The sequence below is a fragment of the Heliangelus exortis genome, chromosome 13, assembly GCF_036169615.1.
Source record: "Heliangelus exortis chromosome 13, bHelExo1.hap1, whole genome shotgun sequence".
NCBI classification, from domain to species: domain Eukaryota; kingdom Metazoa; phylum Chordata; class Aves; order Apodiformes; family Trochilidae; genus Heliangelus; species Heliangelus exortis.
In genome coordinates this window covers 12,420,225-12,439,906 of record NC_092434.1, presented here as the reverse complement: position 1 = coordinate 12,439,906, position 19,682 = coordinate 12,420,225, and the positions used below count along the sequence as shown (strand labels likewise).

Here is a 19,682-nt window from a genome sequence, read left to right as displayed (position 1 = left end):
AAGGATAATTTCACACCTAGAAGGAAATCCACAAGTTAAATAAAAACCTCATAGTTGCAGGTAGCCAAAATCCTTATAAAATAAGGATTTACACAGATGTAAACCTAAAGAGTGTGTGTGTGTGTGTGTGTGTGTGTGTGTGTGTGTGTGTGTGTGTATACACACAGCCCAGTAAGTACATACAGTCCACCACAGCACAGTAAATTAAAGAACAGTTATTCAAACAGAAAAAGTAAACCATACCTTAAGAGTAACTGTATAATACTTGTAATGCTACAACCACAGAAAACAAATAATTTTCATTATGAATGCAGAAATACCTTAGAAATATTAAAAAGTATTTCTTTTTTATTCTAAAAATACTGAGACTTAAAAAAAAAAAAATAAAACAAACCTCATTATTTTTGAGAAACGCTCTTCAGATAGTAAAGTTGCCAAACTACTCTCTTATGGCAATAATTTAACCACAGATTAGACACAATCTCCTTTAATCCACAGAATTAACATTATAAAGGAAGACTGACAACTCAAATGGGTCACCATAAGATCTGCTTTCTATTAGTTCCCAAAACCCTCTTTGGATGTGCAGTGATCTCCAGAATGTAGTTTCAGGATGAAAACAGTTTCAGATATAATATTATGCTGCTCTCAAGCGCCAATTGAAGAACAAAAAAAAGATTATTTTGCTCTTACCAACCTCTTTTTCAAGACCAGGTTCAGCAAAAATCAGGGAAAAAAATCCATAGAAGTCATCTGATTTGCCACACCACGGACTGAATTCAAAGAGAGACATTACAAATGTAAGCAACAGGACAAGGGGAGCATGCAAAAGCACTGTTGTCATTGAGATGCCACAGTTTGCAGAGTGACAGTGCCACTCCATTATACACATTTAACAACTCTGCAAGGTCCTTATGTTTCATAGCCTAACACACAAGTGGTTTTTTTACGTTGCTGAATGACAGATCCAAACAATCTCAGACAGCAGTGTATGCCAGTTATATGCAATATGTAACCCCAGACCTTCTGTAAGGTACAAACAGGAAAGGATAATAGCAGATGTTAGAGATGGCTCACACCCTCCAAAAACTTGCCCGTAATTACAAGCATCAGTTCTCTATTACAAAAAGCTGAGGTACAGTGAAAAGAGTCCTGCTACAATTATTTTTTTTTCTCAAATTGTTTTACATTTGATAGGAAACTTAAACTACAAAAAAAAAACAAACAAAAAACCAAACAAACAAAAAAAAAAAACAACCAAAACCAAAAATCAACCAACAAAAAAACCAAAATCAGCCAAAAACCTCACAAAAAAACCCCACACCAAAACAAAACAATAACAGACTTCTTCGTCTGCTTTTCTATGCAAACCTAGTGGCAGTTACACTGCCTGCTGCTGATAGACCATTTACCTTTAGTGAACCAGACACTAAAGCAATTTTATTACCCCTAGCCTGTGTTTTGACTTTGTACATAGGTTTTCTTCAGGGCTGAACCTCATTTTCTGATACTCCTGATTTTAATAAACAACATAAACATTAACTTCCTATCCCATCTTGCACTGCTGTTTGGTTCATTAATGTGAACAGTCAGAAGAAATAATGCAATTATCTTTCATGGTGCTACACCACATTGAACAGCTGGAATAATCATTGGCTTCTCACTATAATAAAGCAGATAAAATTTCTGGTAACTTTTTATTTTTGAGAACTAAGATGATATCTAGGCTTCAAACTGAGAATGCAAAAGAAAAGATGAAGAAAAAAAAAAATACTGCATACTTAGTTGAACTGAGGCCCTCTATGGTTGACATCATTTCATCATAAATATCTTCCTCTATCCTTCCCTTCTGAGATGAATTTCTGGGAACAAAATGAAGTCCATGTCACAAACGTTATTCAGAAACTGTTAATAGCTACAAAGAACCATACTTTCTCAGTACATAAGTAGTGTAAGCTACCAAGAAAAAATTAAAGAATGTTTCAAACTGATAAGCACCTATATCCATAGGCACATTACTAAGCCTTTCTGTAGTTACTCAAATGATGCATTTTTCAAAACAATATTTTGATAAACAAAGACAGTTTCACAAATCAAAACCATCTACCTAGTTACCTCAGTAGGCTAGGTACCACTGTAACCATTTCTACATGTAGTGCCAATTTTTTCCTACACTCCAATGGCATACATGAATACTACTAACCAAGCACGTATCTTGTAAAATATAATGTATAGTTACTTATCATATTATGTTAAGCTGTATTTAATTTGTATTATAATATTTACAAAAAAATCTCCTGCCTCTGCATATGAAAACTAAAAGCTGAGGTACCAAGAGCAGTTACAATACCAGTGTGTACACAATACATAAGATGTGCTTGGTCTTCCACTGCACTTTTGGTCTCTTACTTCCCTACCCTCCCTCTATCCTCCTACAGCCTGTAAGACAAAATACAGCCTGGAATGACTGAGGGGCCAGTCAGCTGAAGCCAGGGTGGGGGAAGTTCCTTTTAGAGTCTGCTAATAATAACAAACATTAAATGACAAGCCTTTCAAAGGCCAAAGACTTAGCTGAACCTTTCTAATGCAGGAACACCACACACACACTTTTTAAGAGCACAGGATCACATATTAAAAACAGACAAACAAACAAAAACACAACCAAAAAGAAAGTCCTTGACAAACCTATCAGAAGTTCTCTGGCGCCCCGTGGAACACAAAGGTATATCCTAAGTGAAAAACAGAATTAAGAATAAGATACAGACTTAGTAAATGGCAAACAGTTACTGAAAATAAACTTAAGAAAGTTGTCAAAAATATTTTTATTTACAAAGAAAAGCTGGTTCTTGATTTATCAAAACAAACACTTTCTAGCAATGTTTTCTGCTTTAACAAGTGAGAATTTTCTGACCAAGAAAATTTAGAAATTAATTGAACAGATCTCTTATTTTTTCATCATGAACTGAAATAACTAACATCAGCAGAGGCTGAATCCACAAACCTAAATGGACAGGTACTTAATTTAAAACTTACTACAGCCATCTGTCCACAGATGTAGTACAGCCTTGCTGCACCTCCAGGAGTACATCTAAGGCTGTAAATATCTTCTTTCAGTTTTTGGGAATGGGAGATAGAAGGAAAAATTAGTTTTCTGGAATTTTAAAATCTTAAGAATTCTTAATCTTAAAAGTCTTGACTGATGAAATCCTGTTGCAGCTGGAGAATGAGGAGGGAATGTTTATTTTCTTATATTTTAAGTACAGATGGAGTGCATCTGGAGGTTGGGATAAATTATCTTTTTTCCAACACCATATGTAGCACGCAGGACATCAAGATGGAAAAATATCAGGAAGAAAAGATAATTTCAAAGGTTTACTATGACTATAGCATGCTAGAGATAGGGAGAGTTTGAATACTGTTAAATTTAGCCAGAAATAGTTGTTGCACAGATGCCTTCTTAGTTCAGCACGGAAATTTACCACCAAGAACAGCAGCAGGAATTAAGCCACAAAAACTGTCAGACTTCAAGTTTCACACCATAGACACAAAAAACAAAAATTGTAGGATGACAACCATTACTTCAAACCTCACCTTTCTTTGCCTTCCTTGTGAACTTGAAGAGTCACTGCTCACACTTTCTCTGTGGTTCAGGTGGGCAAAGGGCCTGGCAGCTCCCCAGGACTCCAAATAACGCGTCATCCGAACAGATGCTCGCATCTTCAGCCCATCATTAACTCTTGTTTTAGGGAGATGATTATTGGATATACCTTGTTTGGACTAACAGAAAAAACACACATTTAGGCAACAAAAAATTATTCAAATTATAAAGAAATGAAGCTCTGCCTACACGAGTAGTTTGGAACTATAAAAAGAAGCTATCTAGAAGGACTCTAAACACATATCAGCAGTGTGTCAGCCAACCTTGCTTCCTTTATCTCAGGTAATTAATGTGAGCTAAAGCAAATCATGACCTAATGAATTTACTCCAGCTGCCTCTGCAAACTTTCACTTGTAACACTGCAACATTCAAACTTCCTGGTTGATTTACAATGATAACAAGAGATTGCAGGATCTTATTAATTGATACAACTTCTTTGCAGTCAGCACAACAGCACAGGAAAAAGATTCCTGGTTCCTGAGCTAGGGTGTATCAAAACAGTGGCTGGGACAAGATCCCACAAGTTACAGACTTGACATCAGATTACAGGTGGAAAGTCAGGTGGTACATACAGGATATGCAGCAATACCACTGGGGTCTAAAAGGAAACTAAAACTACAGAATAAACCAAAAAAATCAAGAATCAGTGATTTTTTAATATTTCACAGGCATTTTCACAGCAGCAGGAAAACTTTTAATAGACATAGATCCTCATTCTGATAATATGTGCTGTGTCCATCTAAGGGGGTTACAGTGCTGAGTACCTAAAACATGCAAAGACAAGACTGAGTTTCTTGCTAACTGAAGTAGCTCTTTTCCTGTAAAGATCTTAAAGGAACGAAGTTTGTAATTTTTTTTTTCTTTTGAAATATTTACTCATCAGCCACAAGATGATTCAAAATAGCAATACTCCAGGTGTTTGCAGTTACCAGGCTCTCAGGGGCAACCAACAGTTGCTAGCTTTTCACCCTGAAAAGGTGCATCTCACATCTATGATAGTGAGGCTGAAGAAGTCAGCTGTTTTACAAGGAGTATTTTATTTTCAAGTGGCCACTCAGTATAGATATTCTTTCACTACTGTATCCCACCTTTTGACCTGGATTTTTGAGAGACACTTCATAGAAATACATAGTGAAATAAGTATTTTTAGTCTGTGTGAACCATATAAGAGGCTTCAGCATAACACTCATTAATCTTCAAGCTGTAAGTCATGTCATAAAACAGCAGGATGTGCTTTCAGATCTGAAGTCCCAAAATCAAGCTACTCAGATGACTCATACCATGCTTTAATTCTGTTCCTGAATTAAAAAGGTGTATGCACCACAGACACCTATGTACCTCAAATACATGCATATATTTGAATAAATATACATGTTTAAAGCATACACGTACCCTTGGGTCAACCACTAAGTAGGTTTTGATATTCATAGATTCAAGGTAAGGATCCCTCAGGTGTCCATTCCCTTCTTCTACTTCATAAGCTTTGCCTAGGTGATTCAGTGTTGCTTCAGTGATGTGTACACGGCTGAGAAGGGCAGAAAGAACAAGAGACCCAAACACTTACAGAAAGGTCACATTAAGCATTTCATTTACATTTCAATGCCTACTGCTGACATTTGTGCTTTGGCAGCCAACTGCAAAATCCTGCCAGTACTTAAACAGTTCCTCATCATGCATCTTCCATAGCAAGTATGCTATAAAGCAGTTCCAAGAATGAGACAGTATCAGGATAAAACTTAATTGAAATAAGCAGAGACACGCAAGAAACAGGAAGAAATGTAATCAAAGGAGATCTGACAAGAGGAATAAATTTACAGGCAGACCGTTTCAGGTGGCAAGAGCTGCAAGGAAACCTCAAAAACAAAAGACAAGTGAGGACTATCTCATGCCAGAAATGCATGAGAACGGAAGGAGATGGTCACTAAGTCTGGAAAATAAAGCTGGAAAGGGTTTTTTGTGAACTAGGAGGATAAATCTGAAAGCCTGTCTTTTGAGCCTGAAACAATCGGGGAAGAGCATAACAGATAAGGTAACAGCAGCAACACACTTCTAAGGAAACACACAAGTATTTTCCTGTAGCCATTCACACTTGCCCTTAAACAAAATTTAGTTCAGCATCTCAAATGACATATTGCCATATAAATTATTAATAATAGCTTTCCATAGAATTTCTCAACAAGAGACTTGTGTGTGTTCATAAAATAACATTTGTTTTCTTACAGTCTATTTTCTCATTGTTTACTTCCCCACAGCTTTACTTACTTTTCTTTGGCATGGAAGGGTTAAACACTGTGCAAGTCAATCCTACAATCTGTCAGCACTGAGCTGGGAATAGAACATTTCCAGAATGGAGGCTGACAGTGTGCAGCACTTCTGCCTAACTACAGAGAGCAAGAGGGGAATCATTGTCCCACCCATCTCTGCTTCCTTATGCTCACGTAGGTTTGCTTCAAGATAATTTATCCAAGACCTGGAGACCACTGGCTGTAGTTTTCCACAAAGAAGAACAAAGAATTCTTCAATCCTTTTGGAACCAAAAGGTAAGAGTTTTGGAATACAGAGGATGCATGTTTTTATCTGTTTACTGGTAACTGTCTCAAAAAAAATTGTTTCTTTTTAATTTTTACCTTGACTGTGCAGTTTTGTAATTTGGGCAAACTCAAATCTGAAATGCTAAAGCTTGCTCCAAAGCATCATTTTCTCCCATAGGGACTGAGGCATACTGGGTGATGTCTGTATGCACTGAGACTTAAAAACACAGTCATGTACTGCAGCTAGTTTTCTGTGGTTTCCCACTTATCTCAAATGACAGTATATTTGTTCACTATCCACCCTTTTCCATTTTACAAAGCTTCTTCTCTCCCCTTTTCTACAAATCACACACTGCTGTCAGTATATGTCAGATCTTAGTGCAAATTTCTTTCCTTTTGAATTATTATGCCAATGATTTCTGAGCAGTTGCTAATGCTTACTGGATTTCAGGATCAGCACATAACCAAAATCTGCTATAGCAAAAGCTGCCTCTGCAAGGCAAGCTGTAACATGCATTATTGCACCTAGCATGCTAGTACAGAATACCTCACACACTGCACTCTATTTCCAGTGCCAACAGGCCTGAGAAAAACATATTCTGATCTTTCAGGCACATGTATATTAGAGAGAGCTGGTCATGAACACATTTTAGATTTTTATTTTATGCTAGCCCTCTCTGCTTTACTAGTGCTGTCAACTGCTGTGAGTGCAAGCAATTTTAAAAATTTGATACAAGAAGGATATTCAGTCAGAGAATCACAGACTGGTTTCATTTGGAAGGGACTTTAAAGATCATCTAGTTCCAAGCCCCCTGCATGGGCAGGGTCACTCAAAATATTTATAAAGCCAGAAGCTTTCCTGCACCCCTTAGGTCTTTAGAATTCCTTCATTTACAGAAACCCAAAGCATACATACTTCCCATTTTGCATAAAACTCCGTATTTTAAATAAACTCAAAATAATCCCAGTGACTAAACTTCTGCTTCCAAAGGAGCAGGGCTATTTAACACTGGAATTGGAAATTCCAGACATATTTATTTCCACAGAGCAGGACACAAATGCAATGTACCATCTGCATAACAAATAGAAATCCATCCTCCCTGGAAGGCTCAGCCTTCCACAGATGGAAGTTTTCCACTGCCTAGTTTTAAAATGCAGGACCAACAAGTTAGATATATGTTTAGGCATGTTTAGATATAGGAGGTATTATGTGTAATGCTTCAGAATCAGCAAGCCAACCTAAAACAGCTTTATTCTTTCAGAAATTAACAAACCTAATCACAAAGAACATAATGGAATAAGTAATTTTTTTAAAAATCTGGCAATGAAATATGAACATGAAAAGTATGTTTTTGTGCCATATTCTGAGTCATGCTGTTTGCTTTACCAACAAATGAAACTTTACTACTCTGTATTCTTGTTTAATTATGATGAGTCAGCACACATTAAACACTCAACCTGGATGGTACTGTAACTGCTAACCAAGCTCCAATTAGTTTTCTTTCTGTTTCGGTCACCAGTACAAGAAAATAGTTTGATATTCATATCCTTATATCTATTTGCAGAAATTAATTTTAGAGTTATAAACATATACCTAAAAGCAGTCTGAGACACTGAAATAAAAAGAAACCTTATAATGCCACTGATTAGAATAACTTTCCAAGGGACACCAATACTTTAATGTTTAAACAGAAACCCACATGAATTCCATTTAATTAGTAAATACTACTTTCCATAGACTACCAAGGACCTAAATAATCATGGTCTCACTTGGAAATGGGAAAAACAGGTTACTCTTAATATGTTCTTAACTGAATTCTAATCTCCAAGTTCAACCTAGAAGAGAAAAAAGCATCCTTTCCTGCTACATGAGGAAAATACAAAATGCTAGTGTTTTAAAAAACATTTACATTTGTCCTTTTTAATAAGTAACTTTAAAAAGACAGCATGAATACCAACCTCAGACCCAGCCCTCTGCACAGCTGAGTAGCACATGGCAGCTTATATTACTGCTTTGCCTCAGCTCTTCCACTCAAGATTACTCACTTCCCTCCCCATTCTGCCCATGACAAATGCTATGCAGAGAGAATATATCACAACCAACAGTTCCAAACTCTCTGCACTTAGATTCTCCTCATCAGACTGCATCTTAAATTCTGAGCTGTGTTGTCTCGGGAGCTGGTGAATATAAAGATAATATAAATCAAATGGGACTGATCGATATGTAACAAAATGAGAAGGTAAATATGCAGCTTTGCCTTGTCAACATCAGGAGCACATCTATTCTTTAACTAAACTTACAAATACAGCATTATCCCTGTGCACATGATGCACTGCTGAGGATGCACAAGCTTCTCTAATGAAGGGAAGGCCAAGCAGCAGTCACTTGCCTAAGAATAGAATTTTATAATTCACAGAAAACAGAAAATAAACATTTTATAGCTCTGGTAGGTACACAGTCGTCCTATTTTCACCATCCCACGATAAGGTTGTGTGTCATGGCGCAGTTACAGATTCCAGGCTCATAAATCAGGACTAAGAAAACCACTTTGACAGAGTGACTCAGCAGTGCCAGGGAAGACCCTCACCCAGGTACTCCCGCAGACTCCATCCGGTTGGCCAGGGACACGTCATGGGACCAGACGTCATACTGCCACTTCCGGAGGCCGATCACACCGCACAGCACGTTCCCAGAATGAATGCCAACCCTCATGTTGATATCCACTCCTGTGGCTTCTCTCACCTGCCTGTGGAGATAGGAGGTTATTAGAGCATAAATTACCCTTCTGATTTTCTGTCCTCCTCCTAAAGATCCATTAAGGTTTAGTCTCATTATACAATTAGTGCTAAGAGCCAAACTTATGACCTAATGCATAGCTACCCAGCTACAGATAATAAACACCTTTTCAGTGTTGACAAGAAGACTAAGAATGACTTTATTCAATATCTTCAAAGCCCTGATTCATTAAAAAGTCTTCTGTGCTATACTTACTTTATTGCTTCACACATATCAAGTCCCATCTTAACACAGTTCCTGGCATGAACTGGTAAGGATACAGGTAGGCCCGAGACACAGTAGTAACAGTCACCCAGGATTTTTATTCTCATGCATTCATTCTCCTGTGAAATTATGGCAAACAGGAAAAAGTGAGCTGCAAGTAAAGTAATGCAATTAATGGCACCAAAACTAGACCTTGTCTATAGCATCATGAGAAAGTCAGGCTTCATTCAATCCTTTTTGAAGCAAAACTTGCTTCTCCTTCCCCACATCCAAATGCCTGAATGCTCCTCACTTGAGGGTAACAGAAATGAGCACTTCAAGCGTTTCTGAAATAAACTCATCTAATGCTAAATTCTGACTTGCTTTTTGGAACTGCACTCAATTGAGAAACTATAAATAAAACTGTAACAGAAATTACCATCTAAAGGATCAAATCAGTTTATTTATCCTATTTATCTTTTCGTCTTAACTTTTATTAACACTTGAATTATAGGCAGCTTGTTCAATTTTTGAATAGCACCCTCACAAGTACCATTGTGCAGTGTCATAAACCTATATGGAATTTGGGAGAAGTTAGGAATTAAGTTATGAATTAAGATGCTGTGGTTTATTGTGTTTCAAATATGACAAAAGCCATCTCACACTATAGCAAACTACTCACACTATTACTACTATTACTACTACTCACTCACACTACTACTCTTACCATAAAAACCCCTGCAACACTAAATGGCAAGAGAAAACTTACTTAATTCTGCAACTGATGTCCACTACTGGCTATAGAAATGAAATGTGCAGAGCATATTGCTCCTTATAGTGTATTTTTTATAAACATTACTGAGGAATTTTAAGCAAGACAGGGCTAATTCTGTGAGGCTGCACAGTGTTTGACTGATGGGTAGAGATGGCTCCATTTGGGCCAGCTAAAACCTTCAGCTGCTCAACCCTCCCGGCTGTGGGAACAGCCCAGCATTCTTCAATCAACTCCAAAATACCAGTTTACAACCAGCCCAAATCAGTGACAATTTACCAAAGTAAGCTGTTCTCCCTCATCAATCAAAGCTTGAAGAGAACATCCACCATTCTCCATCATCTCAAGCCATCCTATAGTTTCTGACCATTGCAGCAAAAGAGAAGCTTAGGCAGCCCTGTGCTTCCATTTCAGAGTTCAACAGAGGAATCTGTCCCCAGACAAGAGCTCCTAGACTTCAGTATCCAGCTCAGTGGTCAGGTTAGTCACTGACTTTTATCAGGTAAATTGGAGCTTACAACATTTTTACATCATGGAAAAGATGACTGAGAATACTCCCCAGCAGAAAAAAAATAACACAAAAAGCAGGATCTCCTCTTATGGCCTCAACCACAGAGTTGCAAAAGACCTTGAATCACTAAATCAAGACACTTTAAACCATGCAGTTTGCAAACAAGAGTTAGAAACTAAAACATATCACTCAAAATCTGCAATTTTTGCTATATTTTAATCTGAGCAACAGTTTCAAAAAACCACAAATGTCTTTAACCTCAGCTTCTACCATGGCATAAAAAGTGTGGCAACTAAGATGACATTACTTAAACTATGTGTTCTCAATGGCTGCTTTGCAACAATACAATTACAATAATTACAATACATTTAGTATGACTCTTATTTTCCAGTACTTGTGGTTTAAAATTCATATCAATTCAAAGATTAGCAATGTCATTTAGTCAAAAAGGTTAACTAGGATTTAGTTGGGTTTAATCAGGGATACATTTAAGAATTTATTCAATGACATGCACTAAGGTTTAATTAAAAGTAATTTCACTCCTTTTCTATATTAATAGAGTATTTCCCACTTTTTCTGAAGGATTTTTAAAATTTCACAAACCAAACATTTTCCAGGTCCATGAGTTTTCTCCTTTGCATTCAATATATCCAAACATACTCAATTATAAAATCAAATCCACATCTTTAAATTATGGGAAGTTTTGATAAGTGGTTTTGATAAGTGTCTTGACTTACACTTTACCAGTTCTAAATTTCTAGAACCAGAATTTTGGTTGATATTTTTTTTTCTTTCACATATGATGCAACAAAATGCAGTGTTTTCCTAAAGCTGTATTTGCCTCATAATACTAAGAGATAAATCAATTGATATTAATGTAACCAAGAATACATATCCAAGAAATCATCACAGAGAGTAAATGTGTATGATACAGTAGATACAATCTGAAAACTCAAATAGTCAGTTTGTGATTACAGCTGCAAAGAAATAAACCTCAAGAAGCACTTGCAAGTTTTAGGAACTATTGCCAGCATGAAGGGTCTGTAGTGAGGGTAATGTCTTAATAGGGACCATTAAATCTGCTACACATTTTTAGGCCTTTCTGTAAGGATCCATTACTAATTATTACTCCTGAGCTAAGAGAGCTCCTTCATCTGATGCAATGTAACTGAATTTATGAATTTCACTGGCTGCCTGGGAGTTGTCCAACTAACAATCCTAACTGAACACAGAGAAGCTCTTCAGTAGTTTGTATACAATGCCAATACAATACAGCTCTGTTGCAATCATTTGTTGCCATCAGACAATTCCCTGAACAATACAGATAAACCTCCATACTGAAGAACTGGAATTATAGTATCAACTTTCTATATTTTCTATTTTTGTTTTAAATTTTGTTTTCATGTGGTTTTGCTAGTTAGCTTTAAGGCCAAAGCAGTCTTCCTTTACTGACTTCAGGAGCACTAACACCAACTGCCTTCTGTCTTGAGGAAAAGACTTCTTGTTTTTCCAGTGGTGGCCTTGATAGCCACTGCACAACAACTGCAACACCCACCTTTGCAATCTGATCAAACTTTCCAAAAAGTTCATTCAGCATCACCACAAGTTCCTTAGGAGAGCAGTCACTGGCAAGGCGAGTAAATCCTACAATGTCTGCATAAAGAATGCTAGACAAGAACAAAAGGAAAAAACAGCTTAATTGAAACATGAAAAATGTCTCATCCACAGACAGCTTAAATATTGAAATGCATAATAGAAAGCATCACTCTTTTTTGTAAAACAACTCCAGAAAAAAGGCTTTATGTATCTCAACTGATTTAGAAGACAGCACATCAGTTCAGGATGCATTGTCTTCCCACAGCAGGAAAGAAGCTCAGCTCAGCCTGAAAGTCTGCCTCCAGATTTTAGTTTCACCAGACTGTACACACTGATAAGAACCAACAGATTAATGTAATTACATCTAGAGTTTCCACTTACCTAACATTTTGGTGTCTTTTTACATACAGACTGTGGAAGTTGTTGTCATGCATTTGCCTATTATCATTGGTCTCCTTTAGTCGCTCTATGATTGCCAGCTTCATCTCCATAGAGATATGAGCTGGCAGTATGGATAAAAGTAAATTTTCCTAAAAAGAGATGCAAAAAAAATTAATAACTCAAAATTCTTAACACAGTAAATTCGAAGTCAGCATTTTAGTGGCTGCAAGAAGGAATTAAAAAAGTAAAATTCCCTTATTCAAACAGCTTTTGAGTAATGCATGTCAGGTTTTCCAGAAAAGTCTTGTACAACTGTGTTCTCAAAAATCACAGTTTTTACAGTTAAGTAAGGGTGCTGTATAATTTTTCCTTTGTTTCCTGTGACCTGGATGTCACATCTCTCTGTAAACATGAAACATACAAAAATTCAGAACTCAGTACTACAATTTCTGGATAAACAAAACCATTTTTTTCTTCCCATCTCTGAGTTATGTTATCATCATCTTATGAAGACTGTGGTAAAAGCTAATATTCTATAAGGAACAGTCTCTGTGATATTAAAAGCTCTTATGAATCTTCAAATTCTGCAAAAGCAGCAATAGATGTAAGACTGTAGACAAGATGCTGCTATAGCATAAATGAACCAGGAACTGATGCCACTAAAATCAAGTCTTTTGAACTGAATGAGAATACAAACTCTTCAAAAAAGTTACATTTTTTTACTAAAATTTGACTTAAAAGCCCATTCTTCAAAGCAGACCCTGCTAAGCTGCTGGGGAAAAGAGGAAGACAAAAGGAGAGCCCTTAAACCCAGGAAGGGCTCCACCATCCCAGAGACAGGGTCACCACAGAAGAGGAAATGTTGCACAGAGCAACTACAAGCAGGAACTTTCTCAGATGACACTGCCAGCAGGGTCAACACATTGTGTAACTGAGTAAAATGCTGCCCCTCTGGAGCAAATCTTTGCCCCTGAAATCTTTCATCCTGAATATCCCATCCAGCAGTATATAGATGGCAGTAAGCTGCTGAGTAACTTCAAAAAGAAATGCCTCGGCATCAGAGTGGGAAGAGGGAGTCCTTGAGCATCAAGTACTGGACTACACTAGGTATAGACAGCAGTTTAGTTTGAGACTGCCTCCCCAGATAGAAACACCTCCCTCCCCTCCTCTAGCATTTTCATACTAGGAGAGTCAGCCTTGGGGAAATGACTGACAAGAGTCCCAGTGAATGTAATGGAGTATGGAGGCTGACACATGGCACTGTTTTCCAAGATGTGATGAACCCTTGAACTACATTTCTCACATCTCCTTCAAAGAGAAAAAGTGGGTGGAAAAAAGGAGACTCAAAATTGTGTGACAGATTACAACAGAGATCTGTTCAGACTTAAACATATCTGCACTTCAAACAAGCAAGCATCATATTAAAAAAAAAAAACAAACGACAACAAAAAACCCCAAACAACAAACCCAAACACGGCAAGCTACTTCATCACCCAAAGAATGAGAGCACACTGCCTGTGCTGATTGGATGCTTTCCTAACTATTGTGTGGGGAAATGAGGGAATTCTGCCAGGACTTTCAAGCAGATCTGTCATCTCATTTCAAGAGATAAGCATCAGAGGACAGATTGCACTAGCAGTGTGGCATTTTCTTCTTTTCAGTTTCACCAAGTCAGTCACTTCTCATCCCCTTCCTCTTATCTAATAACTTGTGGGCAGAGAGCTCAGTACAGATCAGCCTTCTCAAACTGTTGTTCTTAACCCTACTTATCCCAGGATAAAAGAGGAAAGTTTCAGCTTTGATAACGCTTTTCAATTCTTCCTCAGTAAGAAATTCACATTCCTTGGTTATTCTTTAAATACCACTGGAGCTTATGGAAATAAACAATGTCATACTCAATTTTTTTTTCTCCATTAAGGTCCAGTTTTCTCCTCCTAGCAAAAGAAAGGCTGTTTGTGAGAAAAGAAAATACAGGAACAAATAATATTATAGAATTAAAAAAAAAAAAAAAAAGACAAAACAGGTGACCAAGGGAAGCATGAAACTAACAGCTGGAACTACCTTACAAGAACTTTCAGGGCACTAAGGGTATGTTCTTTTAAGCTACCATAGGCAACTAACATTTTATACCAGGAAAAAAGTAAGTAAATAAGTGGCAATTAAATTTTTGTTACAAATACTGTGATTTTCATATGGAAAAGACATAAGAGAACAGCTTCCTCCCTTTAACTTCCTTCTTTTGTTACAATTGGCACAATTCTTATTTTTGACACTAGGTGGGTATAACAAAGATTGGATCAAGCTTTTCAACATGCATTAGTCACTAACCTTATAAAATACTACAGACTTTAGAAAGTAAAACAAGCAATTCATAACATGAATTAGTTTACTCACTTGTTGCCTCTTTTCAATCTTCAATTTCATTCGGACCTGAATGCACTTTAATGTGTATCTGTACAAATCCCAGGAAGCCACCTGCATTTGGCGTTTGTGAAATGCACCCATCAAGTTACCACAAAGAAAAATTACACCATTGGCAAGCAGCTGCACAAGAAGAAAAACATTTATCTACTGCAGAACAGTCATTGATGCTTCACTATAAAATGTACTACTCCTTAAAAACAATCAATCCGAGGACATGTTCAGCTTTCATCTTACCCTGTCACACTCTAAGTCAGTGTGTGACAGGGTCACCACACACTACATCACCAGGATGTACCTGGGAACTACAAGCTAACTTTCAGTCACAGTCATTCCTGCCCAAACATACAGGAGTATAATGAAACAGAAAATCCTGCTATATTGTTTAACATTTATTTGCAGGTTCCAGTGTTTGATTTAGGAAGAACCCATTCTACAAAATCATGTATCAGCACACTGTGTGAAGTCTGACACACATCTCATCAAAAGAGCTGGGTGCTATTTGAACACACCCTATTAATAAGTGTTGGGAGCTCTGAAAGCACCCAGTAGCACTCCCAGGCCCTCTGACTCCCCAGGGCAGCAACAGCCCTTTTGATCCACCCTGTGGGCACCGTAGATGAAGTTAAACAGGACCTATATGAAACACCCAAGATTGTGAAGAACGATTGTGACAAAGCTTGTTATATTTTGACTTAGTTTAAAACAACTAAAACAATAATTCTACTTCTTCCCTTTAGGTCAAAAAACCAAAAGGTATTATAGGCTAAAATAACTGTGATTTTATACAACGCATGCACAACATATTGGGCTCAAATTCTAAATCCATTAATTTGGAACACCCACATGAAAGTTTTGAACTTATCTAAAACAGGATAGTTATGCACATATTAAATGTTAGTATGACTAGGCAAGTTAATTATTTAACCAAGTGGTCTTTCCTTACCTCAAAAAGAATGGATTCCTTATTTTTCCGAGAAGTCATGCTTACCATGACACTTAGAATAATAATATGAGAGAGAGCTGAAAGAACACTAATTATGACAGCACCTTTCATCCCAAAGGGTAGCATGGTATAAACTGTGAAGATTATGAATAGAAAGAATGGCACCTTTGGAAAGAAAAGGAAAAAAAAAGGAATCACACTTAGATGTGCTTGCCAAAACCCACTATGGCACAACAAGGAAAGTAATGGATTTTTTACTCAAATTCAAGCTCCACAATTAAATATGGATATTTCAAAAGCACATTTTAAAATATAAGGAAAGTAGTATTCCAAAGAGCTTTGAGGGAATTAGCAGCTTCAGCTTCATAGATGACAGTTTAATATATGACTTAATTTTTTCAGTTGTCCTTACCCTTCATCCTTAATTTATCTGCTACAGCTGAAGATGCACTTTGCACATCATGTACCAGGAACAGCATGTAGCAAGGGTAGAAGTATTGAACAAAATCCCATTTCTCACCTTCTCCAAGTTATTATTCTAATTTTAATATCACCTGATCATATGTCTATGTTTACTCCATATTTGAAAAACAACAGAAATCCAACCAATACTTCCTGGTACTGGCACAAGAGAATAATGATTTTTGCTACTAACTACATGGTTAGCTGCACAGATTTTACAAAATATACAAGGGGCCACCCAACTGCCAGGGATCAGAAGGAAGGACTACAAAACTTAAATTAATATTCATATATTTGCTATAGTGTTTAGCCCATGGATATGGAAACTAACAACCCTGATCAAACTACTGCAGTTTTCCTGGCTGAAGTCTGTCTCATCATTGCAACTCAACTTGTGCCATTCCAGACATGAACTTCCTTCAAGGAAGTCTCAATGCCCAGGCTGCACTTAAATGTGTTGCCAGAATAGATAGGTTGGTTGGGACAACAATAAACAAACATACAGAGATGTAAAAGTTTTCTTTCAAAGAAAAATTTTTTTTCATATTCATCTTTACTATTTTAGCTGGGCTAAAAAATATTTTTCTGCCATATGTGAAACCCCTTTCACATAATGTTCCAAATGCTGTGTACAAATTTTATAAGCATGGGAAAGTGAAGTTTATACCTGCATTTAAATAGTAGCTTTAATTAATGATAAATAAACTTGAGAGAAAAGTCTGAAATTAATCAATTTACTTCTACTTTCTACTCTAGAGTCTACTTGTATTTTAGGCTTTAAATCAACATTAATGAATTATTATTATTACAACACCATGAGGTATTGGCTTGCAGCACTGAAAGTGGCAAAACAAAATCTTGCTTTGTTACATGTTTGTACTTATAGTTAAGAATAGTAAATTTTGTTTTTTCTAAGGTATTAGCAGCTTCCTTGAATAAAGAATACTGAATAGCAACTGTAAATACACACTGCTGGATCCCAGCCATAATACAAATCAGATTTGGGTTAACTGATAATTTATATCTTTCTTTTTTTGAAATAAAGAGGGGAAGGGGAAGAGTCAGTAAAACAAGATAAAAAGTCATTTTTATTTCACTAAAAACTCTTCTGTTTACATTATGAGAGCTTAGGAGGAGTTTCCTACAGATTATGATATTTTTGGCATAATGAAATCGCCCGTCTTCTGATCAGAGATACTGAGCAATGAACTTTAGCCACACCCAGCTATGCCAGGATGTGTCATTAATTCTTATTGTTCACTTCACCTCTCCCATTGATTTGAAAACATGCTCCCTAGGGCACACCCAGTTCTAGAGTCCCTTATGTGTTTCTTGAACACCACTCTGACCCATATAAATTAACAAATCCAGTGTTGTTAATGAAAATTCTTCAAGATGAATTCATAATAATTAAGATCTAGAAAGAATCTTAAATCAAAATATAATTAAATTACAATTTAAAGATGCAACTCCCACATAGATTTATGCACTCATCCAGTTTTCCCAGCTGAACTGTATTTTCACTATAATAAAGAACATAAACTAAAACTGACTAAAATTAAGCAATAAAACCAATTTAGGAAAGTGAACCTAAATCTCAAGAAAAAAATATTATGTAACTCTATCATTTAGAAATAAATAAAGCCCACAAACACTTTCATATATACCAACTACCAGTTCTGTGTAAGCACCTGAATAAACAAGATATACATACTTGTTCCCACAGTTGATAATCATTTTCTTTTCCAAAAAGAGATACATATCCCACGATTAAGAAGCAAATCCAAATCATAACTCCAAATAATGTCAGCCATCTCCGAAACAGGGATTCAATACATAAAAGTAAGTACATGACTGCAAATATGACAAGAGCAGCACATACTGCAATAATGAAGGCAAGATGATAAGGGGCATCCTGCAAAAGCAAAACCAGGTGTTATCGTTGGTTTAAATGTCCTGTTTAGAAAAAATGGAAAATGCATATATACTGCCCTGGAAATAGCTTAGACAGCTTTAAAATATGCTAACCTGACTTCCTCTGTAGTCTAGCTGTGGCATCATTAACACTTTCTGATATTCACACATACAGAGATAATATAATAAATACTGTTAGAGATAGCCAGTCTGCCTCAGTTCCACCATTATTATTATTATCCAAATAGTGTTTCTGGTTTTGTCTTTTAAGCTAACTATATTATAGTTGAAAAACAGAAGACAATAAGGGATTATAACAGCTTCCTTATTACCTTCTTACAACTTTATCTGTAAATCAACTGCCCTTTTACCAGTCACTAACTGGCTTGAAGAACACCTACTTTATTTACAGAAAATCATATTATGCTACACAACAAAAAAATTCTTTAAGCTGCATCTTTCCTGTGTCTGTAGGATTCTGCTATTTGCTAAATATTGGTTCAACAGATCACCCATTGAACTAGGAGGCTGCTGTTGTTTTTTAGCACACACACACACAAAAATAAATATATCTATATATAGGACTGAATATCTAAAACAGCTTAAAAATATATCAGAAATTCTTAACCAACTAATCACTATATTAGTTTACATTTCCTAGATGACTATATAAAGAAAATATGGAAAATGCCAGACATTTTAACTTCTCTCTTGCTCTTTCGTTGGCTCTTTTCTTACTTAGTTACTGTTGTGGCTACTATTTAGCATATGATTTGTTCATAACATATAGGATGGAGAGACCAAATCCTTATAGAAACCGTGCATGCACCTGAAAACACTGTTCCCTCTCTTCCCTGTGGCTTTTAAAACCATACACAGCATTACACACAATTACTTGATTCTTTCAACTTTGATACCACGTAGCTCAAACAGTTCTTGAGCCATACACCTTTCATCTGCTGTCAAAGTGATTCCTCATGATCTTTGAAAACATTGAACACAAAGAAAAAGGTATACTCACAGCAGTGACAAAGTAGATTATAATTAGAGTAGTCCAGAAGATGATTGCAATGAAGAGCAGCAGTAGTAGCAGAGGATGCTGCTGGCTTGTATAGTGATACTTCTCATAGAGTGGGTCTGATATCCTGCAGTCCTCATTTTCGTTGAAGAAGTATTTACCTTTAGCTGGCATTTTCTCCTTAGTTGCCTACTATTTCTCTCAGTTCCCAATGCACACAGTGAGACACAGATGAAGATACTGCTTCAAAGCAAAGTTTTATCTTTTCACTGCTGCCTCTGTGATCCACGTTCTCTGATTTTACTTCTCATCAGCATTAACTTCAGATTTCCAATGCAACCAAAAGCAAAGAGTTAGCCTCCCCAAAACCAGGAGCAATTCATCATCAGCTCTATTTGTGAATCTCTAGATCAACTTAAGTTGTGCAGATAGGATTTTTTGGTGTGGTGTTTGTTTTGTTTTGTTTTGTTGTTTGGTTGTTTGCTTTAATTA

The 19,682-nt window shown here is 36.5% G+C and overlaps 1 protein-coding gene across 2 annotated transcripts in view; it reads right to left on the bottom strand.

Annotated features, from left to right (window-relative positions):
- Nucleotides 1-19,470, bottom strand: part of ADCY7 (adenylate cyclase 7) — a 32,641-nt gene extending 13,171 nt beyond the window's left edge. For both annotated transcript variants that reach the window (XM_071756871.1, XM_071756872.1), the window contains exons 1-13: nucleotides 19,194-19,470; nucleotides 17,973-18,173; nucleotides 15,797-15,961; nucleotides 14,824-14,973; nucleotides 12,430-12,578; nucleotides 12,008-12,119; nucleotides 9,182-9,309; nucleotides 8,778-8,936; nucleotides 5,051-5,183; nucleotides 3,592-3,777; nucleotides 2,686-2,729; nucleotides 1,782-1,862; nucleotides 698-773 (exon numbers count right to left, since the gene is read on the bottom strand). In XM_071756871.1, the coding sequence (XP_071612972.1) occupies nucleotides 698-773; nucleotides 1,782-1,862; nucleotides 2,686-2,729; nucleotides 3,592-3,777; nucleotides 5,051-5,183; nucleotides 8,778-8,936; nucleotides 9,182-9,309; nucleotides 12,008-12,119; nucleotides 12,430-12,578; nucleotides 14,824-14,973; nucleotides 15,797-15,961; nucleotides 17,973-18,173; nucleotides 19,194-19,364 (1,755 nt within the window). In that variant the 5' untranslated portion in view covers nucleotides 19,365-19,470. The remainder of the gene's footprint in view (nucleotides 1-697; nucleotides 774-1,781; nucleotides 1,863-2,685; nucleotides 2,730-3,591; nucleotides 3,778-5,050; nucleotides 5,184-8,777; nucleotides 8,937-9,181; nucleotides 9,310-12,007; nucleotides 12,120-12,429; nucleotides 12,579-14,823; nucleotides 14,974-15,796; nucleotides 15,962-17,972; nucleotides 18,174-19,193) is intronic.
- Nucleotides 19,471-19,682: the final 212 nt, after the last annotated feature.